This window comes from Giraffa tippelskirchi, chromosome 11, assembly GCF_054371585.1.
Source record: "Giraffa tippelskirchi isolate mGirTip1 chromosome 11, T2T-mGirTip1v1.2.pri, whole genome shotgun sequence".
Taxonomy (NCBI): domain Eukaryota; kingdom Metazoa; phylum Chordata; class Mammalia; order Artiodactyla; family Giraffidae; genus Giraffa; species Giraffa tippelskirchi.
Genome location: NC_137285.1, coordinates 2,953,359 through 2,976,488, shown reverse-complemented (window position 1 = coordinate 2,976,488; position 23,130 = coordinate 2,953,359). Strand labels below are relative to the sequence as shown.

The 23,130-nt window shown below is 49.2% G+C and overlaps 2 protein-coding genes and 1 long non-coding RNA gene across 11 annotated transcripts in view; 1 reads left to right on the top strand and 2 right to left on the bottom strand.

Annotated features, from left to right (window-relative positions):
• Window positions 1–19: 19 nt before the first annotated feature.
• On the bottom strand, window positions 20–5,584 carry PLA2G3 (phospholipase A2 group III). 2 transcript variants are annotated; one of them, XM_081542441.1, is made up of 7 exons: window positions 4,983–5,584; window positions 3,661–3,793; window positions 3,255–3,389; window positions 2,642–2,949; window positions 1,943–2,072; window positions 1,717–1,833; window positions 20–1,132 (listed from the first exon to the last, which is right to left on the bottom strand). In XM_081542441.1, exons 1-7 carry the CDS (start codon window positions 5,494–5,496, stop codon window positions 919–921), a joined length of 1,551 nt encoding a protein of 516 aa, XP_081398567.1. In that variant the 5' UTR covers window positions 5,497–5,584; the 3' UTR covers window positions 20–918. The 2 variants fall into 2 exon arrangements, with proteins under 2 accessions (XP_081398567.1, XP_081398568.1); XM_081542442.1 differs by lacking the exon at window positions 3,255–3,389.
• Window positions 5,585–13,524: 7,940 nt separating this feature from the next.
• LOC145526543 (uncharacterized) lies at window positions 13,525–18,059 on the bottom strand. Its single transcript, XR_014068982.1, has 2 exons — window positions 17,951–18,059; window positions 13,525–13,986 (listed from the first exon to the last, which is right to left on the bottom strand). It is a non-coding gene; the product is annotated as an uncharacterized LOC145526543 (long non-coding RNA).
• A 75-nt stretch (window positions 18,060–18,134) lies between these two features.
• The window catches only part of RNF185 (ring finger protein 185), a 32,586-nt gene continuing 27,590 nt past the window's right edge, over window positions 18,135–23,130 (top strand). For 2 of the 8 annotated variants that reach the window (XM_081542428.1, XM_081542434.1), the window contains exon 1: window positions 18,135–18,212. The gene's annotated coding sequence lies outside the window, so the exon portion shown is untranslated. Of the gene's footprint in view, window positions 18,935–23,130 lie in introns of all 8 variants that reach the window. The other 6 variants (XM_081542431.1, XM_081542438.1, XM_081542429.1 and 3 more) reach the window with 3 other exon arrangements.

The following is a 23,130-nucleotide window of genomic DNA, read 5'->3' as shown; positions in this document are numbered from 1 at the left end:
CGGTACCATAAGCCTGAGTTGTGGCACTGAGTTCAGTGCAGTTTTTAGCCCCATTTCACAGGTGAGCAAAGTGAGGCCTCTAAGAGGTTCTGTGAACCTTTGAAAATCTGTTGCCTAAGTGCAGTTTGGCTGGGTGTTGGAGGGAGAGAAGGTTTACTGGGTGCTGAGTGCTGTCTGGGAGTTGGTTCGTTTAATCCTCAATAACCCTATGAGGTAGGTCCTGTCTACACCCCCTCTTTCTCAGAGGAGGAAACTAAGGCTCAGAGTGAAGGAGGTCTCTTGCTCAAGGGCATAGGGAAGATCTGAATTTAGGTGTAGGGCAGAAAGAATGGGCCAGGGCTGGGCTGGGAAGGGCATAGCAGCTCTTAATAGAAAGAGTCCCCTGAGGAGGAAGGGAGTTAAGAAGCCCCTCTCTAGCTCCCCCATCCTGTATTCAGACACAGGCATTTCTGTGACATCCCTCCTTCACCACCCTCTGCCCCCAGACCTCAGCAGGCAGGCTCTGGGGCTTTCCTGGACAACTCTTTTGAGATGTGTGTTAATTTCACAACATGGACATATGTGTACCTCCTCCCGGTACCTCCTGGGGCTCCTGAAATGTTATGCTCTCCTCTTTCCCATCTGGTTGTTAACTCCCTGGGAAGGCCCAAGCCTGGGGCAGCAGAATGAGCCTCCTGAATACTATATCCAAGCACAGAGAGGTTGTGTCACCAGCCCATGATCACCCAGCACAACAGGTGGTCCAGCATTTGGGCCTTGGCCCCCCTAGTCCTACCCATGTAGCCCTCTCTGTCCACAAGAGCCTGTCCACACTTCAGTCTCACAATGGAGGGGAAGCTGAGACCACCCCCCCACCGCCAGGGCCCAGCAAAGCCAGGGCAAGGTCCAATCTAGTGCCCAGGAGAACAAGAAGTGAGGTCACTGGTTCCAGGGTTTCTGCTGCCCTTTGGGTCCTCCAGCTCCCTGGGTCAGCTGCAGGCACCGATCGTAGAATGACATGGGGGCCTTCGGGTGCTCTGAAGGTCTTGCCTGCCTGTGGTGTGTGCCCGTCCCCTGGAGCTGGCGTCGCCTCTGCTGAAGTCTCTGCAGGTGCCGAGCTGACACTCTGATGGCCCTGGGGTCACTAGAACAGCTGTGGGGAGAGAAGAGGGGGGCAGGGGGGTCATAGCTGGCAAGAGACCCACCCTGCTCTGCATACAGGGCAATCAAGGCTCGGAGAGGAGCAGGGATGGGGCTGGGATGGGGAGTGGTTATACTTAGCAGGGGGGCAAAATAAACCTAGTCTGGTACCTAGAGGCCAGAGTTCTGCCCTAGACAGCTGCAGAAACCTGGGCCAGTCTGGGCCTCAGTTTCCCTACATGTAACATAGGAAAAGTAAGAAGGAGTTGCTTTTGAGAATCAGAATCGAAATGAGATTGTGGCTTAGGAGGGAGAGTTCAGCAGGTGTTTCACTAGGTGTTCTGCAGGCCTTGCCTATGTACATCACACGCAACACGCCCTGGCGTCTACCTCCATTTCACAGGTAAAGAAATGGAGGTGTGGACAGGTGATTCAGCTTGCAAGATCACACAGGAAGTAGATGACAGAGCTGAGATGCAACCTATGTGGGCCCCTGACCCCCTCCATTACCCTCTCAGCCCAGGTGCATAAAGAGGGCAGAGACAACCCACCCCCTTGGAGAAGCCCTCCGTCCCTCCTGGCCCTTCCGTCACCTACCCTTTGCCCTCAGCACAGTCCAGCGGAGGGGCCAGTTTGAAGCAGGTCATGAGCAGCAGCTCCTGAAGCATGTTGGCACCCATGGGTGGGTTGTGGAGCCTCAGGAAGCGGGCCAGGCTGAGGGCAGAGGCAGGTTCAGGCCGGGGCAGGGCCTTTCCAGCCAGGAGTCCCTTCCCGGTACCTGGCAACAGGCAGCCCACCCCCCAGGGGTGTGAGCAGGCCTCACCGGCGCGTGCAGTTGCAGTGGAAGAGGGGGTCCCGGGCGCTGTTGAACAGCTGGAACTTGGTCTCCTGGGGCCCGATCTGATGCTCACACCGGTCCAGGCGGCGGAAGCTGTGGCAGGCCTGGCGGATACCTGGGGGCAGGTGCAGCGGTGAGGGGAGCCCCGTCCCGCATCGAGGTCTCACTGGTGCCCGCTGCCCTCTGGCACAGGCTAAGTCCCCCACGCGCAGTGTCCCTTCATCTCCTGTCCTCTGTTCCCTTAGAGTGCTTCACACATAGAGGAGACACACACACACACACACCACATACACACACACACACCACATACACACACAGCAGTGCTGCCATTGGGGAGGCCCAGAGAGGTAAGAGTGGTCGGAAAAGGTTTCCTGGAGGCAGAGGCTGCTAAGCTGATGCTAAAAGAGAGGAAAACTCGGGGAGAATGCCCCAGGGAACAGGAGCGGCATGTGCAAAGACCCCGGGGTGCTGGAACACCATGGTGGGGGCTCAGCGGGGAGTCCCCTGGTCAAGGTTGCAGCTTATGAAAATCCCTCCGGCTGCAGTGTGATTTGATGGGTGAGGTTGGGAGTCCCTGGAAGGAGTTCAGAGCAGAAAAGGAAACCACACAGGCCCCCCCAATCCCACACAGAGGCTCCTCTTAACCTCAGGCGCCCCCACAGTTAGGTTAGGTTCTGCGCTCACCCTGAGGTTTTAGGCCACCCCGAGACCCCTGGAGGCCTCGATTGGTGACCTCCAGCTGGACTCTGGGGACCATGGCAGGCCCAGGGGAGGCCGCAGGGGCCTGGAGGGCTGTGGTCTTGGCTTGACTGGGGTGCCCGGACTCTTTCTGCTGTGCTGGCCACTTCTGAGGGTGCCACGTCAGCTGAGGCTGGCTGGGGGCTGTGTTCCGGGGACTGGGAGTTGAGGGGGTGGCAGGGAAGCTCCAGGAGGCATTGTAGAGGGTCCTGGGCTGGAGACGAGCGAGGGGCACAGAGCCGTACCTTCTACACCTGGGAGACAGCACACGGTGGCATTTGGTCACCCAGAATCGCCCCTGCCAGGTCCGCAGGTTCATCTCCATGGAGACTGGGGCTCTGCCAATCCCACCCGCTCACCCCACAGCCCACTGGGTTGTGCGGGGCACCCAGGGAATGTCTGTATCCTGGGGCCCCCACCCCCTCCCCGAGGAGAGGACAGGGAGGACAGGACGAGATGTGGTTCCCTGGAGGACTGACATACAGGCCTCCCTCCCAGCCTTGGAGCCCCAGCTCCCCAGCCCTGGCTGGGAAGGGGGTCAGAAGGGGAACCGACGTACCCGCCCCACCAGTACCACTCCACGCAGGCCTCCTGCTCCTCCAGCACGAAGCAGGGGATTGCCAGCACATTGAAGAAGACCATGCCCACGATGTCGGAGACGGAGTCCCGCTGGTTCTGCAGGCACTGCTGGAACCTGCCCCAGAGCCAGCGCTCAGTCTCCAGACCCCAGAGGGCTACCTGGTTCCTTTCCCAGACCACCTGGCCACCACTACCAGCCAGGTGACGTGGGGTCCAAGAATCCCACCTCCTGTTAAACCTCAGCTTTCCCACTGCACAGGGGATACCCACTGCACAGGGGATACTGGCTGGCTGATTCTTTGGGACTCTCTGGAGCCCAGACCCAGCCCAATAACTGGGTAACCCCACCCCGAGCTCCCAGCCCTCCCTGCCCACCGCTAACTAACCTGGCGTCACAGCTACAGTGGGAGATGGTGTGGAATCGGTAGTTCCGGATGCCGTAGTTGTACTGGAAGGGCGAGACCGTCTGGGGGCAGTGGTCGTGTTCCTGGCAGCAGAGATCAGGGCCCTGGAAGACCCCTGAGGGAGCAAAGGGGGCACTGGCTCAGCAGGGTCCCAGGACCCTGGGCACCACATGCCAGCTCTGCCCACGTGGTGTCGGGAGCAGAGCGCCGGGGGCGTCAGGCCTCCCTCTGTGGGACTCACGGTTCCAACACTTGAAGAGGACACCTAGGTGCAGCCTCTACTGGGCAACACCAAGTGCCAGGCAGCCCACCCAGGAGTCCTGGTCTATGGAAAAACCTTCCCCGGGTGAACAGGTGTCTGCCTCTAGAGTTCTCAGGCTCGCACCCCAAATGAAACTCCAAAGTTCCGAATGTGTGTGAAATGGGATAGAAAACAGTAGGGTGCAACCTCGCTGGCGCGATGAGGTATTGTCAGGATGCCAACCTGCTCCAATGCAAGCGCCAAGTCCTCCCCCAGCCGTCCGCACATAAGCGCAGACAGCTGTACCGAGAAGTGCAAGAAAGCCATGCGTGCTTTCCACCACCCGGGCAATAATGCCCTTTCCTGAGCATCTTCCAAACGTCTGGCACTTCCCACACCAGCACACAGCAGCCCTGGGAGGGAGTTGTCACTTTTACTGTACAGGTTCGGAGAGGGGAAGTGACTCATTCAGCTTGGAAGGGCTGAGCTGGGTTTTGAACCCAAGCCTTTGAGTCTCCTCGTCCAGTTGGCTGGGCATCCTGTGCCCATAAATCCTCCTCTTGGGTAATGGCTTTCTGGCTCAGCCCAACCCGGATCCACCCCAGCCAGTCCCCTCCCTTAGATGGTGATTGATGATGGCTCCCAAATGTGAGTAGGACATTTCCCATCTATAACCTCATTTGAGCACCCCACGATGAGGTTTATGGTCACCCCATTTTACAGAAGGTTTCCCTGGTGGCTCAGCAGTAAAGAATCCGCTTGCCATGCAGTAGACACGGGTTCGATCCCTGGGTCGGGAAAATCCCCTGGAGGAGGAAACGGCAACCCACTCCAATATTCTTGCCAGGAGAATCCCATGGACTGAGGAACCTGGCAGGACAGAGGAGCCTGGTGGACTACAGTCTGTGGGGTTGCAAAGAGTCGGACACGACTGAGCATGCACGCACATTTTACAAATATGTGTGTCCTCCCTCAGGACACGCAGCCTGGGAGAGTGGATGCCAGGGCTAAAGCCTACACTTTCTCCCCCATCAGCCCCCCGGTCCACACTCCGAGGTCTCACCCAGCTCCGTGGAGTTCCTGGCAGAGTCCCCAACTCCACACCACAGCGTGCCAGGCATAGTCCAGCCCCTCTTCACCCGCTGGTGCCTGATGCCAGGTGCTCCACTCTGCCCTGCTGCTCGCTTCTGCCTGGTTCCCGCTGGACTCTCAGCAGGCCTTTGGCAGGCCTCCCACTGGCTCTGAAGGGTGGCCAGGGCTCTCTGCAGCTCAGTTCCAGGGGTGTGGATGAAGGAGCCCTGGGTGATCTCACCAGCGCAGAGCGCACGGAAGGCTGCAGTGAGCTCTGGCTCATCCTGCCGGCTGCACACCTGCAATCTCCCGTGCCCATCCCAGTGGGCACGGAACAGGGCTCGTCCCTGGACATCCTTGCCCAGGAAGCTCAGGGACCCCAAAGGGCTGCCAGGAATGGGCCTGGCCAAGTGGCAGGAGGTGCTGTGCAAGTGGAGGGCAGGGCAGCCCCCCGGAGCCACCCCCAGGAAGCTCAGCACCCCCAACAGTGCCACCAGAACCCCCATCTTGCCTTGGCCCAGCCAGACAAAGCCCTCGGGAAGCCTACCCTGGTGGGCCCACGAGGCAGCAACTCTGCGGCCGCTGAGCGGAAGCAGTGCCCAGCCGACCCGGTGCTGCGGCGCCAATGAATGAAGCTTTGGGAGGAGTAGGAAGGAGGCTGGAGTATGGGGTGATCCGGGGCTTGTAACCGAATCCACCGGCTAGGCAGGCCGCTGATTGGCTGGGGAGAGCACTTGCCGGGGCCCACGCCCCCACGCAGCCTGCCTTTCTCCTCCACGCCTTCCAGGCACCTGCCGCCGCCCAGCCCGCCTGGATGGGGATGGTAGGAGCCAAAGCCCTGGGGCCTGGGGGCGGGGGACCAGGAGGGGTATCTGCATCTCCCTGGGTGGTAGAAGAGTGTTCAGGGGCTCAGAGGAGGCTCCTCGAACTCGGCCTCATCACCCCACCTGTGGGATGGCTGCCACGCCCACCTCCGTGAAGCTAGCAGAAGGCCACGAGGCTCCGCCGAAGCTGGGTAAAGGAGAGGAGGGCAGGGTTGCGGCTCTGTAGCCACCCCCTCACCTGGGAGCTCTGAGGCTTCTGGAAAAGGGAGCATCCATCCCCCGGCCCGTTGGGGTGCTCCCCCTGCCCAGTCCTGGTTCAGGGAACAGTGTCCCCAAGCACAAGCTGGCCCAGTAGCAGCCCTCCTGGTCTGATTGATGGTGTAGACACAGCCACCGCCGACTTTGAAAGCAACACTGGGCTGTGCTGATACTTTGGGCTTGAAGGGACTGAGGTCCCCAGAGGAGCAGAGTGGACTAGGGGGGCTGGGTCTGCAACCACCTCCAGGCTTGGACTGCAGCCACCTGGGAACACGGCAGGCCATCCTGTGTCCTGCAAGAGGCCCGGGTGGTCTCTCCATCAAGGAGGGGCTACACTCAGCAGATGTTCCTGTATCTCAAAGCTGATGTATTATTCAACTTCCAACCAGCTGGAAAAGCTGGGTACTTACAACCCACGTGCAGATGAAGAAACTGAGAATCAATGAGGGTGAGGAAGCCTCAGCTGACAGTCAGACCCCAGCTGGGGACAGGTTAGAGGCTGGGAGTGCAGCTCTTAGGAGGCTTTGCTGGGAGGTCAGAGCCAGCTGGGACAGTCTCTTCTGTTCTGCCCATCAGCCTACTGCTTCTGTAACATCCGCTCAATCTCCACCTGGGTCTTTTCCAGGAGGATGAGCCCCAGTGGGGGCAGAGTGGAGAAGCACAGCTCCCGGGGCAGAAGAGGGAGAAGGAAGCTACGGGTTATGCAAACGCATCTCTGGCTTCAGCACCAGCCTGGGTCTGTAGCTCAAAAGGTCATAGTTGGGGACAGTAAAGAGGAGGGGGCGGGGGGGAAGCCCATCATCCAAACTCCTTCTCTCCAGAGGCTGGCAAAGGGGCTGTGGGGCAGAACAAGTGGTGGCCGGAAGGATAGGGAAGGGACGCCTGGGGTTCCCAAAGGCAGGGACTGAACACAGTGGGGGTCTCTCTGGGAAGAAGTCTGATCTTCCCACTGTTCTGAGAACTTTCCCAGTGTAAGACACTGTCACATACCACGCCTCCTTTTTTATATTACAGAACATTTTCGTCTGGTCACAGCCCAGGGAGTCTGGGAGGTGCCAGGGCAGGAACCAGACTTTCAGGGTGGGACAGACCAAGCTTGGGTCCTGGCATGGTGTGACTTCAGGCTTGCAAGTCTCAGCTTTTCTGAGCCTCCGTCTTCTCATCTATGTGATGGGCATACTCACAGTGGCCACTTCACAGGACCCTGGGCACAGTGCCCGGCATCTGAAATGCTGTCGCTGAAGGCTCAGGACACCCCTGGGCAGGAAGCAATTTAACCAGCAGAAGGCGCATCCCCGAGGTTTTGGGGCCATGGCATCAGCGGCGGGGAGTCCTGGTGAGGCCCCTGCCTGGCGATGTGACTGCAGGTTTGTCCCTGCCTCTCTTGGGGTCTCAGGTTCCTGCTCTGCTCAGCGAGGGGTGCAGTGGAGCTGACCTTTGAGGTCTCTTCCTGCCTGCCCCAAAGGGAGGCGGACTGGGGCCTGCCCGGGGCCTTGAGGGAGGGTGTCACTGGATTTTCCCTTCAGATTAACTGGCGGCCACGTCAGCTGGCCAGGCTCTGGGGCCGTGCTTCCCGCCGGGGGTGCCCCTCAGCGGCCTCGGAGCAGAGGGTGCTGGGAGCCAAACCAGCGGGACAGGACCGGACCAGCGGGGCCCCCAGACAGAAGGAGCCCCGCCTGTGTGGGGAGTGGCGGGTGCAGGGTCGGTGCCGGTGTGAGTGCTGGCCGCGGGTCCATGGGAGAAGGAGTCCCCCCACCCCCCGCCTCCCCGTCTCACCCTTTGTCTCTATCTCCCCCATCCCCATCATCCTGCGTCTCCTGGCCCCTCTCCCATCCCTCCCTGTCTCTTTCCTGCCCTGACTCTGATTCTCATAACTCTGTCTCCTGCATCTTTCTGCCTCTAACTTACCATCTTATTTCCTCTCTCCATTGCTTTCTCTCCTCCGTCTCTACGTTTTCTCACCGAAGCCCTTCTTTTTTGTTGTCTCGCTCCTTCATTCCCTCTTTCTCCATCTCTCAGATTTTTCTGTTCTTTGTTTCTTTTGTGCATGCATGTATGTGTGTGTGTCTCTCTCTCTTAATTCTTTTCCTCCTTTCTTTTTCCCTCTCCCCCTCTACACCCTGAACCCAGGCCCAGGACCCAGCCTAACCCAGCCCTTTCCTGTTCATATTTTCCCAGCCATGACCTCATCTGATGTTCACAACCCCTGCCCCTCCCCGGGGAGACAGGCAGGGCAGGGTTTCTCAACCCATTGTCGAGATGGATGGAGGTGACTTGCCGGGAGTCACACAGTGGATTAAGGGAGAAGCCAGGTCAGACGTCCCCTAGGCTGTGGGGAGGGCCTCCCCTGGCCCCGGGAGACTCTCAGCTCCTTGAGAACCTCCCTGCCTCAGGGCCTTCCTCCCTCTGCCCCATGGAGCTGGCCTCCCAGCCCCACCCTGAGGGCTCTCTGCAGCTCTCTGTGCCAGGACAGTGGTGCAGGTGGTGCCTGACTCCAGAGCATTCTGCATTCATTCAAAAGCTAAAATAGTTACTGAGAGTCTACTTTGCGTCAGGCACGGGCAAAGCCCTGCACAGAGAAAGGAGGGGAGGGGGATCAAGGATGCTTCAGTTGGGGGATGGAGGTGGGAGGCATCCTTGGGGGTCAGGGGTCAGGCAACCTGGAGCAGCTGGGGCCTGGGCTGTGTCTTCTGGGAAGCTGCCTCCACCGGAGGGAGTTCCCTGGTGATCCAGTGGTTGGGATTCTGCACTTTCACTTCTAGGGCCCTGGGTTCAATCCCTGGTCAGGGAGCTAAGGTCTTGCAGCAGATCTTAGTGACCACACTTAGTGATCTTATCAGATCACACACAAGCCTGGCTAGGTTTGTCCCCTGACCGTCTCTGACCTTCAAGCTAAAGCCTGTCATGACCTACAGGATCTGGGCCTGGCTGAACTCATCAGCTCCCTGCTTCTCTGTTCCAGCCACACAAACTACTTTCATTTCTATAATAACCAGGCCCTCTTAGGGCCTTTGTACATGCTGTTCCCTTTACCTAAAATACTTCCCTCTGCTTCTCCTGGGCATGTTCCTGCTCATCTTTCAAGTGTTGCTTTAATCACCTCCTCCAGGAATTCCTCCTCCCTGACTACCCTAACCCAGGATGGGCTCACCGAGGAGATGGCGGTTGCTTCTGGCATCAGGGTCACCCAGGACACTGTTCAGCACTCAGCAGCAGCACCCTCATTTAGGACAGGGGACTGGAGGAGGGAGGCACTGTGGATGTCATAGATTCAGGGTTCAAATCGACCCTGTTTCCCTTCCTACTCTGCCATGGCTGGGCAGTGTAAAGCCACTTTTCTGAATCCCTGTTGTACAGGTAAATAAATCAGTTCTGTCCACACCAGTGCCAAGCAATAAAAGTCTAGTGTAAGCCATGAATGTAATTTAAAATTTCCTAGCCACAGTTTTAAAAAATGAGGAACAGGTGAGATTAATTTTAATGATACATTTTATGTAAACCATGTGCAAAATATTATTTCAGTGTGTAATCAATACTTAAATTATTAAAGAACTATTTTGCATTCTTTTTTCATACTAAGTCTTTGAAATCTTTGTGTATTTTATATTTACATACATGCATGAAGTCTCTTCAGTCATGTCCGACTCTTTGTGACCCTGTGCACAGTAGCCCCACCAGGCTCCTCTGTCCATGGGATTCTCCTGATAAGAATGCTGGAGTGGGTTGCCATGCCCTCCTCCAGGGGATCTTCCCAACCAAGAAACTGAACCTGCATCTCCTGCATTGGCAGCTGGATTCTTTACCCACTGAGCCACCTGGGAAGCCCATTTCATACTTAGCAGTTCAGTTCAGATCAGTCACTCAGTAGTGTCCGACTCTTTGAGACCCCATAGACTGCAGCACACCAGGCTTCCCTGTCCATCACCAACTCCTGGAGCTTACTCAAACTCATGTCCATCAAGGCAGTGATGCCATCCAATCATCTCATCCTCTGTTGTCCCCTTCTCCTTCCGCCTTCAATCTTTCCCAGCATCAGGGTCTTTTTCAGTGAGACAGCTCTTTGCATCAGGTGGCCAAAATATTGGAGTTTCAGCTTCAGCATCAGTCCTTCCAGTGAATATTCAGGACTGATTTTCTTTAGGATGGATTGGTTGGATCTCCTTGCAGTCCAAGGGACTCTCAAGAGTCTTCTCCAACACCACAGTTCAAAAGCATGGTGCCTCTGAATTCGGATTTCACATTTCAAGCACTCAGTAGCAACATGAGGCTAGAGGCTACTGAATTGTACAGCATGGCTCTGTGTCTTGATCTGTGTGGTGATTACACAAGTGTGTTTAGATGTAAAAATCCATGGAGCCGAACACTCAAGACTTTGGCCTTATTATGTATGCAAATTATCTCTAGTCTTGAGAAAAAAAAAATATTCCCAGGTTTCTGGCCTGATCCTGGGTGGACAAAGGGTGAGGCAATTTCCTGGGGGTGGAGGAGACTGAAGGTGAACAGATGGGGAGCAGGATAGGGGAAAATAGTCTGAGATCTTGATCCCTTGAGGGGTTTGTTGCTCCCAGGACCTGAGCAAGTTTCCAGTCACCCCCCCAACCAGGAGCTGTGCAAACCTCGGCTGCCCCCTGGTGGCCATATAGCAGTTCAGTTCAGTTCAGTCGCTCAGTCGTGTCCGACCCTGCAACCCCATGGACTGCATCACCCCAGGTTTCCCTGTCCATCATCAACTCCTGGAGCTTACTCAAACTCATGTCCATCGAGTCGGTGATTCCATACAGCCATCTCATCCTCTGTCATCCCTTTCTCCTCCCGCCTTCAATCTTTCCCAGCATCAGGGTCTTTTCAAATGAGTCAGCTCTTCGCATGAGGTGGCCAAAGTATTGGAGTTTCAGCTTCAGCATCAGTCCTTCCAATGAATATTCAGGACTGATTTCCTTTAGGATGGACTGGTTGGATCTCCTTGCAGTCCAATGGACTCTCAAGAGTCTTCTCTAATACCACAGCTCAAAAGCATCAATTCTTCGGTGCTCAGCTTTCTTTAGAGTCCAACTCTCACATCCATACATGATTACTGGAAAAACCACAACTTTGACTAGACGGACCTTTGTTGGGAAAGTAATGTCTCTGCTTTTTAATATGCTGTCTAGGTTGGTCATAGCTTTTCTTCCAAGGAGCAAGCGTCTTTTAATTTCATGGCTGCAGTCACCATCTGCAGTGATTTTGGAGCCCAAGAAAATAAAGTCTCTCACTGTTTCCACTGTTTCCCCATCTATTTGCCATGAAATGATGGGACCAGATGCCATGATCTTAGTTTTCTGAATGTTGAGTTTTAAGCCAACTTTTTCTCTCTCCTCTTTCACTTTCATCAAGAAGCTCTTTAGTTCTTCATTTTCTGCCATAAGGGTGGTGCCATCTGTGTGTCTGAGGTTACTGACATTTCTCCCAGCAATCTTGATTCCAGCTTGTGCTTCATCCAGTCCAGCATTTCTCATGATGTGCTCTGCATATAAGTTAAACAAGCAGGGTGACAATATACAGCCTTGACATACTCCTTTTCCTATTTGAAGCCAGTCTGTTGTTCCATGTCCAGTTCTAACCGTTGCTTCTTGACCTGCATACAAATTTTTCAGGAAGCAGGTCAGGTGGTCTGGTATTCCCATGTCTTTAAAAATTTTCCACAGTTTGTTGTGATCCACATAGTCAAAGGCTCTGGTGTAGTCAATAAAGCAGAAGTAGATGTTTTTCTGGAACTCTCTTGCTTCTTCGATGATCCAGTGGATGGTGGCGATTTGATCTCCAGTTCCTCTGCCTTTTCTAAATCCAGCTTGAACATCTGGAAGTTCACAGTTCATGTACTGTTAAAACCTGCATAATGTATGGCTGATAATTCTTTCCTCCATGAACTATTAGGAGGACTCACTGAGACGGGAATCCCCTGATGGCCCAGTGGATAGGACTCAGTGCTTTCACTGAGGGCGGTGTGGGTGCGATCCCTGATTTGGAAACTAAGATCCCACAGGCCGAGCTGTGCAGTCAAAAACATGGGGGTTTATGAAGGATCTGTTTTCATAAAGTTAATCCTTTATGAAGGATTAACCTTCATAAAGCCCTTAGCACGGTGTGTGACTCATTAATAAACATTCAATAAACATTAGCACCCATTTTTAGTGTGAGCGCTAGTATTTTTCTTAGAGGAGCAAGAGGAGAGGAGGTGTGGGGCGAGGAGGAAGGTTAGGGCTGTTAAAATAAGAACTCTGGGGACTTCCCTGGTGGTCCAGTGGTTAAGAATATGCTTTGCAAGGAAGAGGATGAAGGTTGGACCCTGGTGAGGGAACTAAGATTCCCTGGGGCAACTGAACACCCCCCCACCCCAGCCCACCCCCCTGCTTGACAACTACTGAGCCCTTGTAATGAAAGATCTGCATGACTAAGACCTGATGCAACCAAATAAATAAATATTAAAAAAAAAAAAAGAACTCTGGGGATGTTCTGAGCAGGCAGAGGAAGAAATCAGAACGTTTCTATTTATTGTATTCTTCCCCACTAAAATGAATACTTTTCACTTAGCATAGCTTGTGGTAGGCATCAAATACTATTAAATCCATGCTAGGCGCTGGCAACATAAATGCAAACATCACCAACGGTGCTTTTGGGAGCTGCATGTACCTTCATGTGCTAGGCAGAAAAGCTATTACTTGATATATTTTTGAAGCTGAAGCGCTTCCAAGTTTGGTAGTTCCAATCCTGTTATGTCTTGGGAACGTTTCTAATAGTGAGAACATGAAGACATAAACAGTGCTATTTCCCCAATGTTAAAGTTTCGGGAATGTTTCCAGAAGAGACCGTGAGAATGACCTCATTTCTGACAAAGGAAAAGTTGAACTCTCACCTTCAGTCTGACTCAAGAACCCAAGAAAAGGACAAATGGGAATACAATCAGCAAGCTTGTCTTAAATGGAGCTGTTGGCTTCAGTATCTTTTCGTAATTATGGTGCTCTGTGACTTTTCAAAGGAGGTAGAGGCTCAAGCAAGAATTTACTTCATTTTTATTCTTGTGTAGCTGAGTTAGAGTGTTGTGTTAATTTCTGCTGTACAGTAAAGTGATTCAGTTACACACATGCATGATTTTTCATATTCTTTTCCATTTTAGTTTAGAACAGGATATTGAATACAGTTCCCTGTGCAAAACAACAGGACTTCTTTGTTTATCCATTGTGTATATAATAGTTTGCCTCTCAAACAGGAATTTTTTTAAAGTAGACTGGGAGCTCACTCAGCGCTAAGCCTGGTCCATATCCTCACAACAACATTCTAAGGTAGGACTAACTCTTTCCATTTCAAAAGGTGAGGAAATGAAGGCTTCTGTAGGTTGCACTTCTGTCTGAAGTCACACAGCTAGTAAGCATGGGACCTTTGAACACTCTCCAATCAGAGATCAGCAGAAACACGTGGCTGAACAAGTTGGGTTTATTATCTGTTACAGCAAAGCAGGGGATGTGAACTATGAGAAACAATACGGCATCTCAGTAACACAGTCTTAGGAAGGTCATTTAGGATTTGGGCTTGTGAGAGATAATTTGAGGATAGGATTTAGGAAGCAGGGCTTCCAATCAAGGAATGGATAGAAGACCTGAACAGACATTTCTCCAAAGAAGACATACAGATGGCCAATAGGCACATGAAAAGCTGCTTCACATCACTAATTATTACAATAAATTGTTACATCACATCACTCAGAATGGCCATCATAAAAATGACTACAAATAATACATGTTGGGGAGGGTGTGAAGAGAAGGGAACCCTCTTGCACTGTTGGTGGGAGTGGAAGTTGGTGCAGCCATTTGGAGATTCCTCAAAAGACTAAAAATGGAATTACCACATAATCCATCAATCCCACTCCTGGACATGCATCTGAAAAAGATATAAAGTCTAGTTTAAAAAGATACATGCATCCCAGTGCAGCACTATTGACAATAGCCAAGACATGGAAGCAGTCTAAACGTCCATCAACAGATGAATGGGTGAAGACATACATACATATACACACATACACATATATATACAAAATGGAGTATTATTCAGACTTTCAGCTCAGTTCAGTTCAGCTGCTCAGTCATGTCTGACTCTTTGCAACCCCATGGACTGCAGCACGCCAGGCCTCACTATCCATCACCAACTCCTGGAGCTTGCTCAAACTCGTGTCCATCAAGTTGGTGATGCCATCCAACCATCTCATCCTCTGTCATCCCCTTCTGCTACTGCCTTCAATCTTTCCCAGCATCAGGGTCTTTTCCAATGAGTCAGTTCTTCACATCAGGTGGCCAAAGTATTGGAGTTTCAGCTTCAGCATCAGTCCTTCCAATGAATATTCAGGACTGATTTCCTTTAGGATCAACTGGTTTATCTCCTTGCAGTCCAAGGAACTCTCAGACTTAAAAAAGAACGAAATATTGCCATTTGCAGCAACATGGATGGACCTAGAGGTTGTGATACTAAATGAAGTAAGTCAGAGAGAGAAAGACAAATATTATATGATAACACTTGTACGTGGCATCCAAACAAATAATACAGATTAACTTAATAACAAAATGGAAACATACTTACAAATGAGGAAAACAAACTTATGGTTATCAAAAGGGAAAGAGGAGGAAGAGGGATAAATTAGGAGTATGGGACTAATAGATAGACACAACTATATATAACATAGATAGGGAATCTGGTCTGATGGTTAACACTGTGCTCTCACTACCAAGGGACAAGGTGTGATTCCTAGTGGGGGAGCTAAAATCCCACAAGCTGCTTGGTGTGGCTAAAAAATAAATAAATTTTAAAAATTAAAATAAACAACAAGGATTTACTGTTTAGCACTCAATACCTTGTAATAACCTATAGTGGAAAAGAGTCTGAAACTGTACATTTGAAACTAACACAATGTTGTAAATCAACTATAGTTAAATAAGGAAGCAGGGTTTTAATTTGGATTGGATGCTGTGTATGACTGGGTATCTTGATAAATCTTATCTAGAACAAGGGACTAGACAGACTAAAGCTGTAATTGATGAAGAAATAGCAATCTCTATATAAGCCATGGTAGGGAAATACTTGGTCATTTTTGCGCTTTGGACAATGTTCTTTGTTTTGTCTGATTCAGACACGATTATGGAAAGGTCTTGTTAATGGCTTGATCCATCACAGTCATGGAGTGGCCTTGTCTGATGTTGATGTTCTGTGCTTTGCTTTTATGCTGAACAGGAAAACACCAAGGGCTCCCTGTGAGTGTCAGCCTAGCTCCTGGATGTCAGGGGCTACTTTTCTGTTTCTCAGAGCCTGAACTCAAATCCAGGTTCATGTGCCTAGAAACATCTTCTGTGTCCGCAGGAACTTGAAGAGAAGGATGGCAGAGGAGGAATTTCATCTATGAGTTTATTTCATCTACTGCCTTCACCTCCTAGTCAGACTCAACCCCTAAGACAGTCCCTAGGATAATGGTAGGCACTTAATAAATGCTTGTTGAATTAATGGAACAATGAAGATGGGTGTTAAGAACTCCAGAGAGCAATGTCTGGGTGCAAATTGCAGCTCTATCATCTTTCAGTAGGTCATCTGAAAACTGTTAATTAAATGATAAAATTGCATAAGCTTTTAAAAGCTTTTCTTTACCATTTGTAAAGCAGAGGTAATGACCAAAACCATTCACAAGACTGCTGTGAGGATCAAATGAACCCTTGTGTGCGATGTGCTTAGGCAAGCTCGGTAAACGTTTGCTATTAATATTTTCAAGCTAAGTAGCCCATTAGTTTTGTTATTGTATGCTTAACATTTTTCCTGCTAGGCATGAAAGCAAAGATCTTGTCTTCTTTTCTACTGCATCACCATGCCAAGCACACAAATATTTGATACATAAATAAGTAAATTGACTAGGACCCAGGCTCTCCCCTCATTTTGAGGGTAAATTTTAATTTTTATATAATTTCTGTCAACTGAAATAAAAACATAAAGTATGAGAGTGGTCAGTTTCAGTTTTATTGAGGACTTACTGAGGACTATATCCCAGGGGGAGAGAGCCTCTTAGAGGAACTGCTCTGAGGAACTGCTCCCAAATGGTAGTGGAGGTTGGTATATGTGTGACTTTTGTATCTAAAATCACATGTATTAACTGTAAAATTGTATAAATCTAAAATTGTGTATGCAGTCAGGACTTCCCTAGTGGTTCAGTGGTAAAGAACCTGCCTGCTGATGCAGAAGATGCAGGTTCAATCCCTGGGTCAGGAAGATTCCCTGGAGAAGGAAATGGCAACTCACTCCAGTATTCTTGCCTGGGAAATCTCATGGACAGAGAAGCCTGGTGGGCTACAGTCCATAGGGTCACAAAGAGTCAGACATGACTTATGTGCAATCAAGCACACATCTTGATAGAAGTTTGCTAAAAGTCATGAGAAACACATATCTTAGTTAATGACAAATATTTTTCTAGGTATGCAAGAAGTCAGGCTAAAGTTTTCTCCTGAAAATACCTAACCATCTGAAGGCCTGTTCTGCCAGTTTTCCCAGTGCACAGAGTGCCTCATTTCTGATCTCCACCCCCAAACTCCTCTCTTTGTGTGTTGGAGGTCAGAGACTACGGTGGCTAATGACTCAATCCTCATAGAACCAGGTGTCAAGAGAGTTTTTCAGTTGATATTTAAAACTAAAAGAAAAGTTGCAAAAATTATGTAAGGAACTTCCACATATCCTTCACCTAGATTCACCACTTGTTTACATTTTGTCTCATTTGCTTATTCTCTCAATTTTATACATTTTTTTCTGAATCATTTGAAATTAAGTTGGAGACACTGTTCCCTTTTATCCCTAATAATTCAGTGAGTATTTCCTAAGAAAAGGGGAGTTCTCTTAACATATAACAGCAATACAATGATCAAATGTAGAAATTTAAACACTGATACTATTTGTAATAACAGCAAAACCACAGTCCATATTCAATTTGATCTCTTCCAGGAGAAACATGATCTTTACTTGACCTATAACTGGTGACGTTAACTCTGATAATTTTGATTCACTTGTCCTGCAAGGCTAACCTCTGTAAAATTTCTATTTTCCCTTTGTAGTTGATCAGTAATTTATGGGAGACCCTTTACTGTGTAACCATCCTGTTCCTCTAGGTTTTCTAACTCCATCATATTTGTTAGTCAGCATTCTACTAAAGGGTTTCCCAGGTGGCGCAGTGGTAAAGAATCCACCTGCCAATGCAGGAGAGGCAAGAGACATGGGTTCCATCCCTGGGGTCGGGAAGATCCCGTGGAGTAGGAAATAGCAAGCCCACCCCAGTATTCATGCCTTGAAAAATTCCATGGACAGAAGAGCCTGGTGGGCTACAGTTCATGGGGTCACAAAGAGTCCAACACGGCTCACACACACACCGTCTACTAAAAGGAAGAATTTTCCCTCCTCCCCCATTTATTTAATCACTTCTTTATTTATATCAGTAAAGACTCATTGGGTTACCATTTTAGTCAATCAGTTGTACTCTGTTACTCTCATCACGAAGAGTTGACTCATTGGAAAAGACCCTGATGCTGGGTAGGATTGGGGGCAGGAGGAGAAGGGGACGACAGAGGATGAGATGGTTGGATGGCATCACCGACTCGATGAACATGGGTTTGGGTAGACTCCGGGAGTTGGTGATGGACAGGGAGGCCTGGCGTGCTGCAATTCATGGGGTCGCAGAGAGTCGGACACGACTGAGCGACTGAATTGAACTGAACTGACTCTCATCACGTATTTTGCTCAAATTGCCCCAGTTTGGCCAGTGGGATCTTCAAGTTAGCTCATGTGTCCTTTGACATATTCTCGTCACTCTGATTCCCATCATCCTTACACATTCCGTTCCAAAATGTTCCAAGCTTGTCTGACGCTTTCCACGGTCACACCTTGGCTTTCTCTTCCAGACAGTCCTCGTGTTTTATCGCTTCCTACCGGCAGGCGGAACCTTAGAGCCCAGGATCTGGCCCGGAGCACAACGCAGCGGACCAACCTCTTCCGGTTTTGGCCGGAAGTTCCTCGGAAAGCGGCGGCTTTGCGTCAGCTGACCAGAGTCCGCGTAGGAGGGCTCCGAGGTCCGGCGGGACAGTCTGACTCGGGTGAGAGACTGGCTGAGCGACCGACGGGCTGACAGGCTGGGGGGCGGCCTTGGCGGCGTTAACTGAGCAGAGGCAGGTACATGAGGGGTTGGGGAGTCAGCTCGGGGCCGTCCAGGTTGAGGGACGGGGACCGGTTTCCGCCCTCACCGGGCCCACGGACTTCGACACTTGAGCGCAGAGACTTCAAGCCGACTCTGGCTCAGGCCTTCCGTCCCAGAAGGGAGTTCAGGATTATGTTGTGGTCTTTTGTCCAGTGATTACAGTTTGGGGAAACTGAGGGCTAAGTAGAGAGAGGGCGCCCACAAACTCTCCTCTCCAGTGGGGACTCACTCAGACTCCCCGTCGAGGCCGCTTCTCGTGAGGGTGCTTTTAATGAGTTTGCCCCCAGTGCAGAGGCCGAGGCCGGGAAACGGGCTGAATCGAGTTGGGCTTGGAAGTAAGAGACCAGAGCTGGAGACTTTGCCGCCAACAGCCAGTTGTACTTTCTGTGCCAAATCCTTTCCCCGTATCAGGCCTCAGTTTCCTCATTTGTGAAACGGGACAGTGTTTCTCTAAATATGGTTCTCACAGCCGGCGCTTTGAAATGCCGTGGGGTGCATACTTCACAGTTCAGGACTCAGATAAGAGCTCTGATTTAGAATCTGGGTCGGAACCAGAGAAACTGCATTTTGAACATACTCCTCGGGGGTCCTTTGCATACCCATGTTTGAAGCCCACTGACGGTAAGTGCTTTTTTGCTGTGGGTTCTAGATATCCGTTCTTTGCTTTGAGCAACTAGAACGCCTTCAGGATCTTTGGAAGGGGGTGGGGTGGTGTTTGGCCCAGAAAAGAGAGCAGTGGAAGGGAACTGTCATCAAAAACATTGTTATGGTGAAGAGAGCTTCCACTTCTAGGACCAGTAGGTGGATTCTACAGGAAGACAAGATTTTAATAAAAGAGCTTAAGGCTGGTCACAGGGGACCAGCAATGGAATGGATTGCCTCCAGAGGTGGTGTACTTCCTGCCGAAGGAGTTTTTAGATGAAAGTCCTTTTCAACTTTAAAGTGTCTAATGCTGAGTAGTTATTTTGAGTCTTCTCTGGAGCTGACTTCTTTTATTCTGCCCGCTTTTCTTAACATCTACTTCCCCCCAGCCTACATCTCCTAAAAGTGAGGCCAGTGGGTCTGAATTTATGTAATCTCTTTCTTGTTCTGTGTACCATCCTTTTCAAGGACTTTGGAATGGCCCATCTGGTCAGGGCCATTAATGTTTGTTGAATGAATAACTAAGCAGGGTCCCCACCCCCTCGGTTGGGAGCTTATTTTCTTAGAACAACTTGGAAATTAATCTGAAGACTTTGTGATTGATGAGGAAAAGCCAGTAAACTCTTTGGACTCAAGAGTTGAGGAGCCTGTGTCTGAAGGACCCCCTAGAGGTTGTTCAAGCCAGCCTCCCCCCAGCCCCAGGACATAAATCCCTCTTCCTCTCTCCAGCAGTGTGTTGTTATAGATAATGTGTCTACTGAGAGAATTTTTGCAATCTGTTGTCTAACTTCAGCATTTAAAACCGATTCTTTGATGGACTTGACTTGCCAGTTCATCCCCCCCAATCTACAGATAATGCTTCTAGCATATCTTTAGTTTTCTAATTAAACGTCAAAGCTCCTTATTTTGTGATTTACAAAACTTCAAGCAGATCACTTTTTAAAAATCAGTTAGAATGCTTAGGTTGCCCTATGGAACAGAGGTTCCATATTATGACCCAATCCTGCTGACATGCCTTTGCCAAAAGGAGGTTGGATTTGAGCCAAGACTTCCTGCTGTGTTTATTCTTCCTCCCTTTTTTGTGTTTCCTAGAATTTTTTTTTTAGAAGTTGTAAAGTGATTATTCAGATGTTATCCAGGTGCTGAGTAAAATGATTTTAATTTGGTGGTGTCTTTAAAACTTTTCAATCTGAATTTTTCCTTTTAAAAAAGTACCTTAATCAGCATTTCCACTGTGTGTTCTTCAGGCCGCTAGTCTGAAGAGAAGCTTCTGAAAAAAGTATTCTGTGGTTAAAGTAAGTTTGGAAAAAGCTACGTATGATTATCCCTTCTTAGAGCTTCTCAGTGTGTAGTACCTCGTGGAAGGCACTGAGACGTTGATAAGAAATGTGCCTAACCTTGTTTAATGTAGTGTTGCCAAACTTAATTGATGTGAAGCACTTTTTTTTTGAATAATTGAAGCACACTGGCAAATTCTGACCTAGAGCGGGAGTCTGCAGTCTTTGGCCTGTGGCCCAGATCTGACCCCACTGCCTGTTTTTGTGTGGCCTGTGAGCTGGGAATAGTTTTTACATTTTTTAATGGTGTAGATTACATCCAAAGAGGAAGAATATTTTGTGATATGTGAAAATTATAAGAAAATCGAATCTAAGTTTCTATAAATAAAGCTTTATTGGAACACAGACACATCTGTCAATTTATATACTGTTTTTGGCAGCAGAGTTGAGTAATTGCCCCAAAAACCATATTGTCTGCTAAATCTAAAGTATTTACTATATAGTGCTTTTCAGAAAAAAATTTGCCAACCGCTGACCTGCTCCATATACTTTTTTTTTTTTTTTTTACTGATTGGTAGCTTTATTACGATGACGACTATGAAATATTTTTATATAGCAGTGGATCTTGGGTACTACAAGTATGCTTAAACTTCAAGTCATAAAACCTTTTTAGCCTGAAGTTTCTCTTGTTTTAAATAGGATAATTGCTTTACAATGTTGTGTTGGTTTCTGCCATACAGCAACTTGAATCAGGTGTAAGTTTATATACATGAGCCTCCCTCCCTCCCGCCTCCACCTACCCATCTCACCGCTCTCAGGATCACAGAGCACCAGGCTGGGCTCCCTGTGTTATGCAGCAGCTTCCCACATCTGCTTCACACATAGTAGTGGATGTATATCAATGCTACTCTCAATTCATCCCACTCGCTTCCTTTCCCACTCTGTCCACCAGTCTGTCGTCTACATCTGCTTCTCTATTCCTTCCCCACAAATAGGTTCATCAGTTGTTATTTAGTTGCTAAATTGTGTCCAACTCTTCTCAACCCCATGGACTGTAGCCCACCAGGCTCCTCTGTCCATAGAGTTTCCCAGGCAAGAACACTGGAGTGGGTTGCCATTTCCTTCTCCAGGGTTTTTTTGCTTTTTATTTTGAAATAATTTTAGACTTCCAAAAATAAAACATAAACTTCAAGCCTACTCTTAACCCAACTGTCCCTAATGTTAACATTTACATAACCATAATAAAATTATCTAATAAATTTAGCATAAATACAGTACTACTAACTTATCTATAGGCTTTATTCAAGTTTTGCGGTTTGTTTCACTAATATCCTTTTTCTGTTCCAGGATCCAATCCAGTTTACCACATTGCATTTAGTATCAAGTCTCCTTAGTCTCTTCAATCTGAGACAGTTACTCAGTCTTTTTTGGCTTTCGTGACTGTAAACCCTTTTTTAAAATAATTTTATTTATTCATTTATTTTTGGCTGTTCTGGGTCTTCATTGCTGTGTGGACTTTTCTCTAGTTGCAGAGAGTGGGGGCTACTCTCCAGTTGTGGTGTGTGGGCTTCTCATTGTGGTGGCTTCTCTTGCAAAGCACTGGCTCTAGGCATTCGGGCTGGAGTAGTTAGGGCAAGTGGGTTCAGTGGTTGTGGCTTGCAGTCTCTAGAGCACAGGCTCAATAGCTGTGGTGCACAGGTTTAATTACTTCTTGGCATCTGTGATCTTCCTGGATCAGTGCAGTGCCTCCTGCACTGGCAAGTAGATTCTTTACCACTGAGGCACCAGGGAAGCCTGACTGTAAATTTTTGAAGAGAACTGGCCAATTATTTTGTAGATGTCTCTCAAATTTTTGGAGGGGTGGGATAAAATTCACATATCATAAAATTCAGCATTTTAATATGTGAATGTTCACAAAGTTATGCAACCTTCACCTGAATTCCAGAGTATTTTCATCATCCCAAGAAGAATCCCTGTACATGTTAGCAATTTCTCCCTATTCTTCCCTCTTCCCATCCCCTGACAGCCACTAATCTGGAATCACATAGTATGTGGCCTTTTGTTTCTGGCTTCTTTGATTAAGCATAATGTTTTATGGTTCATCCATGTCATAGCGTGTGTCAGTACTGCATTCCTTTTTATGGCTGAATAACATTCCACTGCATGGATATATTATGTTTTGTTAGTTGATTGACATTTAAGTTGTTTCTGCCTTTTAGTTGTTATGACATGCTGCTCTGAACATTCATGTGCAAAGTTTCATTTGAACATATTTTGAATTCTTTTAGATGTGTATACCTAGGAGTGGAATTGCTAGGTCATATGGCAACTCTTGGCACCCCACTCCAGTACTCTTGCCTGGAAAATCCCATGGACGGAGGAGCCTGGCGGGCTGCAGTCCATGGGGTCACTGAGTTGGACACGACTGAGCGACTCCACTTTCACTTTTCCCTTTCATGCACTGGAGAAGGAAATGGCAACCCACTCCAGTACTCTTGCCTGGAGAATCCCAGGGACGGGGGAGCCTCATGGGCTGCCGTCTATGGGGTCGCACAGAGTCGGACACGACTGACGCGACTTAGCAGCAGCAGCAGCAGCAGCAGCATGGCAACTCTGTTTTTTAACTTTTTGAGGACCTGCCTAACTGCTTTCCACAGCACCTCACCGTTTTATATTTTCATTAACAATATATGAGAATTCCATTTTGTCCACGCCCTGTTCAACACTTGTTATTGTCCTTTATTATTTTATTATTTTTTTCCACCCTAGTGGGTGTGATGTGGCATCTCATTGTAGTTTTATTTGCATTTCCCATTTCCCTAAGGCTTGATGATGTTGAACAACTTTTCACATGTATATTGGACATCCTTGTATCTTCTTTGGTGAAATGTCTATTCA

Bases quoted from the DNA above. Each gene is read 5' to 3' on its own strand.
- PLA2G3 (XM_081542441.1), bottom strand. From the start codon at position 5,496: ATGGGGGTTCTGGTGGCACTGTTGGGGGTGCTGAGCTTCCTGGGGGTG. The intron at 2,073-2,641 runs GTGAGCGCAGAA...ACCTGCCCCCAG, and splicing joins GGGTGGCCTAAAACCTCAGG to GTATCCGCCAGGCCTGCCAC. The intron at 1,133-1,716 runs GTAGGTGACGGA...CTCTCCCCACAG, and splicing joins GACTGTGCTGAGGGCAAAGG to CTGTTCTAGTGACCCCAGGG.